General features: G+C 36.2%; 1 protein-coding gene across 2 annotated transcripts in view; it reads right to left on the minus strand.

Annotated features, from left to right (window-relative positions):
* Positions 1–16,146, minus strand: part of LRCH1 (leucine rich repeats and calponin homology domain containing 1) — a 135,701-nt gene that overhangs the window by 29,181 nt on the left and 90,374 nt on the right. For both annotated transcript variants that reach the window (XR_014227385.1, XM_082303716.1), the window contains exons 10-15: positions 15,263–15,330; positions 14,123–14,209; positions 11,109–11,145; positions 10,287–10,400; positions 8,028–8,075; positions 6,722–6,794 (exon numbers count right to left, since the gene is read on the minus strand). Coding sequence is in view for 1 of the 2 variants with exons in the window: in XM_082303716.1 (XP_082159842.1) it covers positions 6,722–6,794; positions 8,028–8,075; positions 10,287–10,400; positions 11,109–11,145; positions 14,123–14,209; positions 15,263–15,330 (427 nt within the window). In the remaining variant the exon portion in view is untranslated. The remainder of the gene's footprint in view (positions 1–6,721; positions 6,795–8,027; positions 8,076–10,286; positions 10,401–11,108; positions 11,146–14,122; positions 14,210–15,262; positions 15,331–16,146) is intronic.

Genomic DNA, 16,146 nt, shown 5'->3' on the forward strand with positions numbered 1-16,146 from the left:
TGGCGCATGGATCCTCAGCACTGGGCTGCACGCATTGATACCGTTAAGGTGGTTGCTTCCTGGTACAGTTTTGGTTGGTGCAAACCCACCTCTCTTCTACGCAATGTCTAGGTATAGCTTGAGGAATAGCACAGGCAAAGGACATTCCCCGAAGGCAGCTTAAATGCAGCCATCCTGTTTTGGAAAGTAAGAGTGCTTACGTATGGATTTGAATCATGCTGTGCCAACTAACCTCAGTGCCAGAGAACGGTCTCTGGTCCATTTTACTTCCTACCATAGGAATATACACCTTAGACAACGAGCTTAGCCCCAGATAATAAACTCTAAACAGAAAGGCAAGAGTCCTGGTTAAAAAAACAAATACATAGTTGTAAAAGCAGTTTTCTGTTGTAACAGCCCAAGGTAATAAACACTAATATTTGTATTTGGCTTAAGATTTGAATGACACGAGACATTTATCTGTTCCAAATGCACAAGCACACGCTAGTCTGTACTTCTCGTTTCATTTAGAAGAGTAAAACGGCAACAAATCTAGATTAACATAAATCAAATTCTGCACTGACAGAAGTACCTCTAGCCTTCTCTGTTAGAATATTCATCAGCTAAACATCAAGTTAGCTTCATACCATCATGAACTAAATTCAGTTTTTCAACTTACCGTTATCACAATTCTTATATTCCATACTCATTTCCTTTACAGAGCTGATTCCTTACACGTGCTGTCTTTTATGGTTTTATAATCAAGAACACTGTGGCAATAGCGAGAATTGTCAAGTAATGGCCTGAACTAAGAACGCAGGCATTCTAAACTACATGTTGGCATTTATCATTCAAGATTTGCGGTCTTGGTTTCAGTCTGATGCTTTTGACCGTTTCATTGCCTTCTAATACCTAAACACCCTTCTAATTTGGGGCAAGCGGAAGAACAACAGTTCTACTTTAAAAAAATACATCTGCCTATCAAATATTTATAAACGGTGTAATCGTCTAGGTTCTGTTTCTTCCATCTGACATTTAACTATTAATGCAGTATAAGACCCTGATAGCCCAAACATGGCCCACTTTGCATATTAGTGCCATGACTCAATGTACTATGACAATAACACCCTGGAGAAAAACAAAATAAAAGCAGCAGTAACAAAGTCCACTAATGTACCTGGCCTTCACTACGCACAGAAATGTTTGACAGCTTACTAACAGTTTCTGTTGGACAGAAATCGCTGTTTTTGCTTAGCTGATTGTTTCAGCTTTGTTTCTTCATGGATTCCTCTTCTAATTAAGTTACTTATGCACCTGCATCAATAACTGCAGATGGGAGCAGGATATTTTTATTAACAGTCAGTATCTATCAAAAAAAAAAAAAAAGGCAGAAAAGACAGTAGCAAAATTAATTGCTGTTTAACTTTTATAAACCCTTGAAAGTAAAGCAAGTAAATAAACCTATATGGGAAATAGTTCTTGGAGCGGATATCATGGGAAAAGTTGTTTTGCCAGACTTGAAAACAGTGACAGTCTTCACTCATTTACTTTTGATACTACATATTCTACAGTAAATTAACGTGCATCCTCCGAGGTATTTAGTCTTATAAACATTCCCTCAAGAGTACTGTCTTTCATCCTTAGCCACATGGGGCATTTGCCATATATTCAGGTTTCTGAAAACACAAAATTAAGTAAATTATATATGGAACACCTACCATTGTCACTGTCTCCTTCAGATGGGATACTGTAGCTAAAGTTGTCCCATGTTTGTGCCTGTGTAAGTGTGTTGAAGGAGATAGGAGGAAGACTGAGGGATGGGTCTGCTGGAGGGGAGTGACAGCCAGTCCAACCATGGCAGTATAAGGACCGGAGGGGGGGATAAAAGGGGGCAGCAGCATTTCATACATGGCATTAGGATTGTATGGTAATGACGAGGATGTAATTCAAAGGTGATTAATAAAAAATGTGTAATTTTTGAGAAAAGAATGAAAGATGGTGCAGAATAAAAAGAACGAAAAGTTATATGTTAGTACTTGCAAATCATACATTATATGCGCAGTTAAGGCTGTTAAGCTTAGCAAGACCATTGTAACCATAGCATTTCACACAACTTGTTTACAACCAAGTTTTAAGAAAAAGTACCCACAGATTTTACATTATAGCCTGACAAAAACCTTGGCTCTGAATCAGAAGGTAAAGATACCAGCTGTGAAGTTTCAGCAATGAAAAGTTCAGAGAATAAGAATTTTGGTATTTTTTGTAACTATGTAATAAGAACACTTCCTCCCCCAAAGACAAAGAAAATTTACACATCCATATGAAAATATTATTACATTACAACTTCCTAGCTGATTTTGATAACTAGCAACTACATTACCCCTTGGATTCTCATTCTGTTGAAATATGTTCTGTAAATACATGTACTACAGATGTTTTCCTTTTGTTTTAATTCACTTGATAGTACATGCAGCACTACTTATTTCTTGCTGACTCCTCCGGCAATAAGTCCAAACCTACAATGGGCCCACCATCCTAGGAAAGTCCTGGTCCTCCGCAACTTTTACAGACTTTCCAGGGACAAGAACAGACATACAGTACCTCCAAAGGGTGATCCTGAGTTTGCACCACAAGCCTTGGCAAACCTGCACCGTAGACAGTCTTCTAACACACACAAATTCAGTCACGATCCAACCAAGCTCCCTAAAGCATGCAAAATTGCACATTCCCACAGAAGCTGCAGCAGAGACTGCAGACTATTCACCAGATGACTGCAAAAGCATGTCATGCCTACAGTTCATGACCACCCATCAGCTCATTACAGAGGTAAACTTGTACAGCAATATAGTCCCTATTCTCCATCCATTCTGCCTTCTCTCCTTCAGCTAGTAATGATAACACCTCTTATCTGTTCCTCAAATCCTTCAGCAGACATTTTTATTCCTTCCCCACCACCTCTACTCTGCACTTCTGTCTCTTGTCTTGATTGTGGCAAGGATTTCCACCCAAGCTTTCCTCAAACCTCCATTCTACAGTGTTTCAGAACTGGACACTGATATCCTTAAAATATCTCGTCCCTGCTTATCTTCCGCACAGCATCCTTTCAAAGTTTCCCACCGGTTTCCATATTCTGACACAGAATTTAAATCTCTCCTCCTCTGCCCTTCACAATGATGTCACTCCTTAATGAGATTCTCCTGTATCTGATCACAATATTCCTTACTGTTTCTGCCACAAAAATTATGAACTCACTCATTTCTTGGTTTCCTACATATATTTCCATGTTTTATCTACTGAATCCCCCACACAAGCAACATTCATGCTCCTCAAACTAAACTGGAGATTATAAACTACCTCCACTCCAAATGCTAAACCAGAACCCTAAATCAATTTAAAATTACTGTATGGGTCAAAAAGCAGCTAAAACCATTTAATATTAGAAGAAAGTCCAAGGTAATGTTTCAGTAAGCACAGAAAGTCCCTATTTCATACCATTCCAAATTAATAATCATAAAGAACTTAATCACATAGACTTTCTCCTTCCCACAGTTCTGGAATCTGCATTAACATGATGATAATTCAGTGTCGTATAAAACTTCACCTTGAACTTCCCTTCACACTCAACTGTTTAAGAGCTCTCTCTCTTTAGCCATGCCTTTTTCCAAAGCCAGTTTACTGCTTCTGGCTATTAGGACACCAGATCGGTGGAACCTGAGAGTCAGCACAACTTAAACTCTGAGCAGAGTGAACACTGGGTAAAAGAATAGAGATTTATCGCAAATGATAAACAGTCTTTAATTATGCTGGCAATTAGGATTCTCATTATCTTCCAAAGTGCAGATAATGCAGTTAGGGAGGAAAATAAATGGAAGGAATAAATATCCAGAGATAAAAAACAAAGCAAAACAAAAAACCAACAGTAACTAGCACTCAAAAGAGGGAAAAATACTGTCAAGTTCTAATGATCATTATGTGTTGCAACAAACTTGAAAGACAGTGATGCAAGCATGTCGACAGATACTAACGCTGTGCTTCAAATCCTCTACAAGTTACCAAAATGAAGACACTGGATTCATAAGTAAGATTATGCTAAGTAAACAGTTGCAAGGGAACAACTTTTCACAATACAAACTGCTTTGTGACTTTGAGTTTTGTCAGTGCTTCTTTCAGCCTCTGAAGGTACAATTTTTTTTGTTTGTCTGTGTTGCTGTCACCTTGTTCAGCAGAAACTATGAAACACAGTGACCCATTTCCAATGAGTTTTAAGGTTTCCCCTAAGGTTATGAAGAACTTAAATGAAAAAAGCTATGAAAATAAACTACAAACTATGCTGAAAACCTTCCTGGATCAAGAATTGCTGGACCCCTAGACTACCTCAGCTCTAGGGCAATAAAGCAGTATATAATTAAAAAGTACAAATTCAGCCAGTGATAGGATGGTTTAAACTCACACAAAACTTGCACAAAGTTTTAAAGGAAATACAGGGAAGAAACTAGAGACACAGCAAGCTAACCAGCTTTAACAGGAAAAACATGCAGGATTCACAAACATGCCAGTATTTTCAGTCATGTACTACTTCTATCTGTAAATTATTCTCATGTGTTAGCAAACCAAATTTTAATACTACTTTTAGAGTAATTCTAGGGTGGGAGCAGGAGAAGGAACAGTATGGAGCTTCAGTACTCCTTTGCAAGGTTTCATTTTGTTACGTTGTGCTACATAGCTAATATACTGTCTTTTTATCTGAAGTTGGACCTAAAGTTTTAATATTGCCAAATTCCCCTGTCTTACCATGGTATAAATTTAAGGCAACGTGACTGAAACTGGATGTGATGACGTGAAAGATTGTGTAGTAATGGCTCTAGCTTGGTGACTCTGTAGTGTCTGATATGGAAAGGGAAATAAATTCAGATTATCAAGTTCTCTGCAACCCATAGCTGTAACCAAAAGACACTATAGTACTGGCATACTCAAAGTGATTCAAATATATGAATTTGAATTGGTACAGTGCAGAAAAATCAACAGACTATAACCAACTGACTTTGGTATTCAATGAGGCTATACACAGCTGCAACATAGTCAGGGGAAGAACTGTAGGAGTTGTGCACATCTGGTCTTCCATCATGCGACTTGGAGGATTTGTTGTGAAGGACTGCAACCACTGCGATTCAGTCTTCCTAAAAATCCTCCAAAAAAAGATTCACTAGGCTATTTTGCCCTGACCTATTACAGTCATTAAGTATAGGACATCTTGGCGCACTGATATACCAAGATTCAGAAGCGCACGTTAATCTAACACTCGAACAAGAAGTCACGGACTTGCATTCTCTCCCACAACGCTGCTTGCAGTCCCCAGCAGCAGATTTCACTGGCAGCTCAGCAGAACACAGGGTACAGCCTGTCAAAGCAGCAACACGGCATGGGCCCATTTGCCTTCACATGTCTTTCTCCTAACAGTGTTATCACGATGTTGCCACCGGACTGTGCAATATTACTCAATGTTTTATTTTTTCCAAATCCTGAAAGGACCCATTTGCCCATCATTTAGCCCATACTTTAAATATATAGAGGAATAACAACATCTCTAAAGCATCAGGAACATATAAGAATAGAGCCAGAGTTTAACAGTCCAACAAACTAAGAAATGCAACTGAACAGATCCTGTCAAAGTGTATATCGTAACTACATGAGAAAATTAAAATATCCTCTTCATGAAACAAGGTTGGTTCAATACCATTTTCTTGGCTTTGTAAAACTTTTTTTTTAAAAAAACAAATCTATGGGTACAATTTCTTAAACATTCAAATGTGAAACTGCTGCCATTATTGCCAAGAGATTTTGTTATGGAAACTACAAGCTTGTAGTGGTTTACCAGCATTTGATTAAAAGCATTTGTGGTGAATGTGAGAAACCAGAATTAGTCTTAGGACACTGAAATATACTGAAAAACCTATGGTTATTCTTTAGAGGTGATGCGAGATGACTTAACAATATTGACTACCTCAGCACAGAGAAGACAAAACCTGAGTTTATTTCTGTAGCTAATCCTGTTTTTAAAAGAAGCTGTTATCCAAGCCCTCAAATACATCAATAGGGGTTTTTTTTTGGGGGGTGGGGTTTTTTTTGTAATATATAAACTGCTGCTTGTTAAAAGATTGATGGTTATGTAGATTTAATGCACTGCAAATTCATTAAACTCAGCTGCTGGCTGAAGTAAACATCTAATCTTCCTATAGCTTGATCCTTACACAAGCATAACTACTGAAAGACTCATTGCAATGAGCAATTTTCAGAGTAATGCATTTTCCAAACAAGCCTAATTATTCATGTATATTATTCCACAGAATTTAAACTGTATCAGTACATACCAATGAAGCAAAAATCACATTTCAATTAGTATGTCAGCACAGATGATATACATGTGTCCATGTATCAAATATGTGTATGTATATACATACACACATATTTTTTAAACATACATACATATAATTTTATTAAACACCTGATTTATTAGTAAGGGATGAAAACTGATCCACATATAATGTGCCAAACACATACTTGTTACAAATTCAATCTTGATTCAAACCTATAACCTTAAAATGTTCTAATCTTCTAACTGTTGTACAGAAAATGTTCCATCACTGCCTTCTTAAGGGGAAAAAATACAGATATCTATTAATAACACAGATGTAAAAATAAAAAAAAGTACACACAAATTGGTTAATTTTCTTTCCCACATTACCTGATCGTGGCTTCAGGCCAAAAGGGATTGTGGCATTTGTAGTAGGAGACATTGTGGGACTTTTATCCTTGTTCTGTGTAATTCAAGAACATAAATCTAAGTAAGAGTAACATCCAGAATATCTCAGCACAACTGACTGTATAAAATGCAAAAGTTAACAACACTGCACACTACAACTATTCCACCATAATCTGATCACAATATAGCCTCAAACCTATGATAATCTCCCTTTTTTATTCTGTCCTATTCCTTTGCTGGAAAAGATGAATTTCTGACCAAAGACTACAAGATATTCCCCCAAGCTATAAATAAGCTCGATTATTTCTCAGTTTTCTCCCATGTAATCACTTGGTTCCATCAAACGTACATTTTTGTGGCATAGTACATTTAGAAAAACAAAGCAAAGATATGTTTTTTCCTTAGATACCTTTGTTTCTTTCACAGAACTAATTACCATTCCGCATGGTATTTTCCATGCAACACTGAATTTCTGCTTAAAAAGCAGAAAAGAGGAAGTTAAGTATACACCTCAGAGCAGGATTGCCCTTGATCCTGAACTAGGCTAACACCTGCAGCAGGAAGAATGGAGTAGCTGCATACAGGAGAAGGTGAAGTATGATCATCATACCATCAATGGTAACATACAAAGAGTCCCATAGCCAAACTCCATAATGGGAACCCTATTTAAAAAGTGACTCCTCAGGGAGCCGGTAACTATAGGAGTCCCATCACCAAGACTGGCGGAAGGTGGCTGGGTGCTCATGAATTTGTAAGACGCTCATACGCAGTGCAATGTAGAGGGAGAAGCCCTGTTTCTGCACAGAAAATACGAAGGGAAAAAAAAAAAAAATCTCCATAAGGAGCTCCCTACGGTTTCGCCTTTTGACCTTCTGCTGAGATTCGCACTGTGAAAGCAAAAGGATCAATAAAATCCGACTCCTCTCCGAAAACTAATCAAGGACATGACACAACTGTGCAAAAAGAAATTGCGCTGAAAGCCACAGAAACTCTTGTGAAACCAGGAGAATTCAAAAAAAGAAAATGTGGCAGAATGAAAAAAATGTAAAAAATTTAAATGTTTTAAACTAAACTACATAACTCAGAAACAGGCTTATCAGAAAGTGTATTTTTATACCCTAGTAAATCCTTAAGACGACAAGAATAAACCACAGGCCAAATAAACCACATAGCCATTACTGATGAGCTCAGTCATGTTTTCTGTGATATTCAATTATGGGTTTCATTTAGTATATGAACCATTCATATAAGACATACAAGAGACAAACAAGTGGCACTAGCATCTTACCTCATTGTGAGAGGTTTGCCCACTTGTATTCCAAACAATTAGATCATTCTGTGTGTTTGGGAGGAGGAAGAAAAGAAAAGAAAAAAAAAAAAAAAAAAAGACCATTTCAGCAACTATACACCACAGCAGAATATTTTACTCATGATACTCAAATACACACTAACACTTAATTCTTTTTTTCACTGAAACAATTAATTTTCATGTATAAAAAAATACTTTTATCTTTTATTGCTAGTTGAACAACATTTAAAAAAACCTTGTGGAAATTATTCGCAGATTTGTGATTGATTTTTTAGTTTCAATCCTAAGCGATTGTAACTGCATTTATAAGATTTTAATGTTTGCTGGTTCAAATGCAGTATCTAATTTTTTCTCACAGATTTTGTAATTAAACTATCAGCAAGAGTTTAATATGCAAATATAGATTTATTTTTTTATATAGACTTGAAGAGAAGTATTCCGTCAACAATTAATTTTATAATTGCAGTATAACATACCTTTTGTTACCATTTCTGCTATAGTTAAATTGGAAACATGTAAATCACATTAATAAATATGAAATACAATCATTAATTCTGCATCAATCATAACTCAGAAGAAACACAGTTGGCATAAGTAAAAAAAAAAAACAAACTGTAATTCAATTAAAAATCGTTTCCTTAGGGCCAACTTTTTTTTAATCAATAAAAAAGGAAACAAAAATAAAAGATGGCACTGGGAACACTTGGTCCCAACAGTCACATAGCTTTCCAAAAGTTAGCAAGATGGGAAGGAAGATGACACACCCATTTTGCTTCAAGACCTTTCTTGGCCACTTTTCAAGCTTAAAAAAAATTCTTCAGCTTTAGACACCTTTCACAGTATTACCTCAACCAGTGTATTACCTGGAATGAACAGAAAGAAGTCTTACTCCTCTGATCTCCGTCAGTTCTACCTGGGGACTCGCACACTTGAGCACTCCTGTGCTCGGGGACTAAGTTCTTGTGAGACCTGCTAGTTCTGCCTACGTTGCATGTCTAATCTCTCTCACAGCACGCAGGTGACTAGTCAGAATTGTGAATTTATGCTAAACTGAAGTAATTTAGTAACACAAGTAGTAACATAAGTGCTTACTGTACTACACAGAATGCAGTACGATTAAAAACTTGCTCTTGCAAGATATGTTTCCATTTCATGGAACGTACCTAGTGCTTTCACCTGCATAACACAGTCCAGATCAGGCCCTCTACAAGTGTTTAGGAAGATTTCTTTCTTCTTTTTAAAAGGTTCTTAAAAGTGAATCAGCAGTGTCCTTGTTAAACAATTCATCAAAATACAGAGACTGCACACATTTTGACACTGAATTAGCCTTATCTGTTAATCTCAGCAATGCAGTAAGAACTGTTCCAAATAAAGTGTGGTAACCTCAACGCACAACAATATAATGGAAGAGATGAACCAACTGATTTTTTTTTTAATTTGATATTTAAAAGAAAAAACAAAGACAAAATTAAGACTAACAAAATCACAAGGATATCATAGGACTATCTGACAGTAATGATGATTATACATAAGAATATTTGAAAAGCATCAAGATAAGCCAGGTTCAATCTATGTCTGGATAAGACAGACCATATTAAGGTACTACCAATATAGACAGAACATTATGTAATTTTTTTCTCAGAATCTTCTTGCCAGAGTAGTCACAAAAATCCCTATGCAAACAAGTTCTGAAGTAATAACATATGCACCAAATATTTAAATTAGATTTTTTTAATAGTTCTTCATTTCTGGATCATTGCAATGTACAAAACACTTAAAATATTTTTGAAACTTTAAAACTGTCATCTCAACCTATATACAGTCTGTAATATTAAACACATTAAAAATATTGCTGTTAACAAAAACTTAGCAGCTTATATAACAACAAGAGTATTTGGGGTGAGGGAGGAAGAGGAATCAGGTGTTTCAATTTATTGAAGATCTAACTTTGAAGTGACTTATTTTTTTCCAGAGAAATGCAACCACTGCAACTACAATAGTGTTTATTGGAAGAAGAGACTTCTATTAATTTCATTATATCCGTTTTTTTTCCTGAGATATAGGTCTTAATCAACTTCCCATTTACCGCCAAGCCTTGAGATTCATGCTAAGGCCAAAAAAAAAAAGAAAAAAAAAAACCCAATGGGCCTAAACCCACTATTATCTCCACACAAATTGACAGAACGCAATGATCAATTCCAAATGTTTCCACGCTTTTGCATCTAGACACCTCCATACCTGACTTAACGACCATTTTTCACCCTGTTCGAAAGTTCTCACTTCAGGCTTTGCTTTCTCCATAATCAACTCCCTCCTCCTCTGAAATTCTAGTTCCTCTTCAGCATTTTCTCTCTGTAAGGTAAATAACTCTCTAGATCGTGTGTCACTGGAAATAAAACTGTGTCTTTCTCTGCATAACATTACCTCAGAAGTATTTCTTACAAATACTGTGATGAAAAGTGAACAAAGTAGTAAGCAGATACTATATACTTGCAGTTCCAGTTCTAACAGGTGCATAATGTAAATCTAAACAAAGTACATCGTAAAGAATACCAGTTCACCAGTCAGGATACAGATCAAATAATAAGCAGCATATATCACACTGTAAAACTCCAAATCATACTTCATATACTCTCTGTAACTACAGTGACAGTGCTCTGGGAAAACATTAATTTTTAGTTTACCCAATATTTTTGGGTTATCCTTAATGAATGTACTGTTTTCCCACAGCAGAACAGGGAGATAGGAGGGTGGGATGGTGGATGAGTATGCATAGCTGAGCTATGAACTGGCATACATGAAAGCCGCACACGGGGGGGGGGGGGGGGGGGGGAACTAAGATGAAAAAGTACCTGATAAACCCAGAAAAAATTTATATGTACGAATATAAAAAAATAAAAACAATTCCATAAAAATATTAAAGAAGAATTAGTTTTGTCCTCCAACCTACTAATTTTTTCCCTTCCCTATTTGATAGATCAATAATTGATGAAATTGTTGGTTCCTTTCCTGTCTCCCTCCCCCCCAAATATTTTGTTAATAATGCACTCATTAACGTACCTGACCAAGGGAAGACATCTCCATCTGCATTTGACCGCTACGTAGAAAGATAAACAAATGCAAATATGTAATTCATTGTGTAGAAACTTGAATATGATGAATCTAACACATGCATTATTTTTTTCTAAAAAAGGTAGATAAACACACTCTACTGTAGACTCCTGAAATTCTAAAGCTGTTGCTGGTTCCTTGGGATACAGATTCACACCACTGCTCTCTGAAATATCCATGCTTAATCTGCAAGGTTTGAAACAGAAACATCGCACTGGGGTATAGCTTTGGTAACCATTCTGTTCAGTATTTAATTTCAAACAAATGGATATATGAAATGCTTTCAGAGTCACGGTTCTAACCTGCTCAGTGTTATCTCTTAACTTTTTGAAATGCCTCCTGATGCTTCACTCTCACTAGTTCAGTCAAAGCAATGTTAATGCTTTCCTCTGCCAGATGTCACCCTGAGCAACGGCTTGTATCAAAACAAGAGGACCTGTTTACTACCAACAACCATGTCATTATCTAGAAGACTGTAGATTTCTATATCCCACTTCTAGCACCCTGTGTTCAAATAGAAGTCACAGTCCTGGTTAGATGTTAATTTAGAGTGGATGAAAACAAAGCAGTGCAACAATAAATTCACAACAGACAATGACCTGAGAGCAGTGAATACAGGAAAGGGAATACAGGGATCTGAAACAAACATCTGAAAATACTAAAAAAAGTTGAGTCTGAAATCTTTTTCCTTCCCAGAACTGAAATGCTGCTTATGTGCACATAGAGTATGCAGATTTGAAACTGCAGAACACTAAGACAACAGTAACTAGACAAGCATTTTACAAGTTTAACAGTCATATTAGTTAGCAAAAATAGCTCCAATTGATATGCTCTACACTGAACTCTAGTCAGGGCATGTTAGGTGTGTCAGTAACACCTACTGTTTCAGCCCCTACAGTGGTTTCTCTTTCTAACTCCTAAATGGCCTTCAGTGTGAGATAAGGATAATCCTGGCTAGTTAGTTATTTCAATTAAGTTATCCTGACTAGGTGATTAGAGTTACAAAGGAAACCTCTTTGGGGAAAGCTGATTTTTTACATGCTCTAGGTTTAAGTTAAAAGCACATGAAGGCTTTCGTGCATCTTAAACTAAGGAGCAATGGAAGCATTTAAATTCCTTTGTGGGTCTGGATAAAGACACAAAAACTACTCAGTATCAAACCCAGAATTTTCTCACACTGCTTCATATAAGGCAAGTATATAACAAATCGCCATGTAAACCAGTAATTATAAAAGCAGCGATGAGGAACCCATGGCCCAGAGGACTGAAAGTCTACAGCATCATTTGGCAAGTATTAGGCACCCAGTATATCTTGCTGGGTAAGTCTATATGTTAACATACAGGAGACATGCATTGAAAAGCTTATATAGTGGTCAGTAAATTAAAAATAAATACTCATATTTTAAGGTTAGAAAAAGTAAGTGCAGCCACAAAAAAATCCAACCCACTATGTAAAAAAACAATAGAAAAATACAGACATGCATGTCATGATTAGCCGTTTTTAAAAGCCACATTTCAAATTTACTGTAGTGTTACTAATGAAAGCACATCTGAATATGCATGGAGAAACAGATTAATCTTCTGTATTTTATTGCCCTTTTTAATACGAAAAACTAAATATACATGATATATTGGGGCAATATTTGACAAAAAAAAAAAAACCAAAACAACAACATTTATAAGGCTAACAACTGAAAATGTTTTAATGTTGTTTTTTTTCCAAAACAGACTTTTTCCTTTTCTAATTGCAACACTTTTCCCACAAAGCAATAAGCCTCATACGGGGTGCAGAAGCAATGGTATACTATCTCACAGAAACCACAGGAACTAAAAAGCTTTCCTAATTTGTATGATTTTGTTAAGTAAAAATACTTGTGATTCAAGTATTTAGTATATGATTCAAGAATTCAATTATTCTTTATTGGATTCAAAATAAAGACAGATAATTGTCTCTCTAGAAATACTAACAGGAGTGAATTTCTGTCCTAGAAAGTACAAAGGTCTGCTAGCTGAAAAAGCAATATCAAAATCGGCATTTAAACTAAAGAACAGTGTAGTTGCAAGAACAAACAGCTACAGTGAACTGGCCAAGGGAGGAAGGAGAAACAAGGATACTTGAGGCTCAGAATGACAAGGAGGTTTATAGTCTTCAGAGAAATTAAACTCTAAACCAGCCACCTCATAGAAGTAATGAAGAAAAATGAGTTACCTAGTCTTGAAATAATTAATTTCTGAAGGTGGTTACAGAAAGAAAAGCAATAGCAAGCATCTGGATAGAACTACCTACACCACTCTTGTCAGTCTTTTCAGTAGGACAAGCGTTTATTTTCTTTTAAATACTTATTCCTTTGTTTATTCAGAGATCCAGGGTCATTTCACCAGACTTTAGCCACTTAAAACAGGCACCTAAATTATAAAACCTTGCCTTCTGTAGTCAGGGGAAATCTAAATAATTTCCTCTAGCTGCCTCTTTCTCTTTCTGCTTTTGACTTCAGAGGGAGACTACAGAAACTCCACCACTAATTCAGGTCTCCTTTATGTGCTCCATTGAGGTGGGATGAAGCTGGGCCAGAAGACCTTCTCCAATTCCCACAAAATACACCAAGCTTTAGTAAGTGAAGTTTATAGTCCCTAGAAGAAACGTGACTATCATAGACAAAACTTCAGAAAATCACAGTAGTGTACATGAGATGAATGGCTAAGAGGTGCCTCCACCTCTAAATTTAGGTTTCTTTTAAACCTGAAATCCTTCTTAAGTTACTGGGAATCTTGCCTAGGGACTCAGAGAGAGAACGCAAGTTTCGTTCTTAACTATCTAAGCGCCTCCTGAAAAACATCAGTATGCTAACAAAGCACCTCATAACTCCAGAGAACTTTCAATTAATCAGTTAAAGAAGAACTCCAAAGCTATTCACAAAAAATTTAAATACATGACATTAGGACACCAGCTATTGTAAGCATACCTGTTGGGATCTTGTAATAAATCTACTGCTTCTCGTAGTTGTTCTATCATTGCTAGATCAATAGTTTGCTCTTCTGATGAATTTATTCTACAACAGAAAAAAAAAAAATTCAAAAAAAGAGGTACAACAGCAATTATCAAGGGTAGTCTGAATTTCAGTTTGTGAGCTGTATCTTCCAACTGGCATGCAAATACTATAGAGGGGAAAAAAAAACAGCCTCTGTGCACAGTAGTACGTGCTGAATTTACAGAAAGAGTTTCTTCTCAAAAAATTCTCCAGCACTTTGTCCTTAACAAAGCCCCCCAACCCAATACATACATGCAGAAACAAATGTGATGAACTAAAACTTTCAGCATTTCAATAAAACTGACTTCTAAAATTCAAAACGTATTTTCCAATATTTGACTCATTAACTGCACTCATCACATACATTGTTTTAACATAAGTACTAAATACGATTCTTTTAATGGACCAGCATGCTTTCTTTTGCTTTTCAACATTTGTAATTCTTTTTGAGGCTTCGAAACACAATCACCTGTTAGTTCTGCCAATAAGGCTCTTTCAGAATAACTTCCCTTCCTTCAATTTTTGTTTTTAAATCATATAGGATTCCACTGTTCTGTTAGTGACAACTTCACAGTACACTGTCATGCTAAATCCCTTTTGCTTATGCACTCTCCTCAGCAACTGATGTTCACTTGCTCTGCTCTTGAATTAATGTCTATGAATTAATGATTGCTTCAGGGTTAAAATTATGACAAAAGAAGAAAAAAGAATGAAGGATGTTTTCCAATTAAATTACATTTTTTAAAATGTACATTAAATTTAGATCTTACAAATTTCAATAAAATCCTTTTTTACCAATGCCAGACTAAAAATGAAAATACTTAGTTAAAAAGCTTGCATTCTACATAGGTAAAAAATATTACAACATTATTGGTGCATACAAATTAGTTGTAATATAACATCCACTCTGTTCAGCAATAACATGTAAAATATTGAGCACACACAAAGAGCAAGGCTGTACTTCTGTCATGCCTCCAAGTCTACAAAATTATTAACTGATAAGGAAATGTCATTTCTGGTCAATCTAATTAAATGACACAGCTAATTACTTATAGATACATAAAAAATACTTACAATTCGTCTGTTTGCCATTGTGTGTCCTCTTCTATTCTCAATAATTCATCACACTCTGCTGCTCTGCTCTGTAAGCAGACAAAGTGATATTGAGAACTGAACTTTGCAATTAAGTAGGCAGATAAATTTTGCTTTCGGACTCAGCACTGACCTAATTTATGTAACAGTTTAGGGTGGATAGTTGAAGTAATCCAACACTTCTGCTCCACTCCTTACTCTACCCCCTTTTAAGACACTGATTATAAGATCTTCTATTCACTGTTCAGATTTTATTGAGGTCAACAGCCCTTACCCTCCTTTAACTGTAAAAAGAAAGTCAAGCAGCATGAGAATTCTTTATTCTATGTCCCAGATTTCATTTGTGCCTTTCTAGTATATGCAAACAATGCTTCAATTAAGCATGACCCTAACTCTCCTCTTACTTGCTCTTCTCCCGCAGCCAGATTTGTTTACAGAGCAAGGAAATTCCAAATATGCAAACAGTAGCAATTATGTACTTCATTCATAATTACTAACAGGACTCCTACTTGAGAATTTTCACAGCCATGAATAAATTTTTTTTAAAACAAATCAGAACAAAAACTGCATGCAACAATTTACATCAGTCAGCCAGTTACTTTGGGTTCAGTGTAGGCATAAATTAGAGCCCCCCACTGTCCTACCTAAAACTATGAAGTGCTACTTATTAGAAAATGTGACTCTCTCTTTTATGCTTCCATTTGGTGCTTTGCAACTGTCTTTTCTCTTTCATCTCAGATAGGCAGGAACACTGAAGTAGACCAGCTGCCAGTAAAGACAGAAGCCCTCTGAATGGATGTGCATTTGTACTCGTAGAGAATGAACAGCAGAAAACAAAAAGGCTTATCCTCTTTTGTGTCATGTGT

The sequence above is a fragment of the Platalea leucorodia genome (assembly GCF_965183815.1).
Source record: "Platalea leucorodia genome assembly, chromosome: 2".
NCBI lineage: Eukaryota > Metazoa > Chordata > Aves > Pelecaniformes > Threskiornithidae > Platalea > Platalea leucorodia.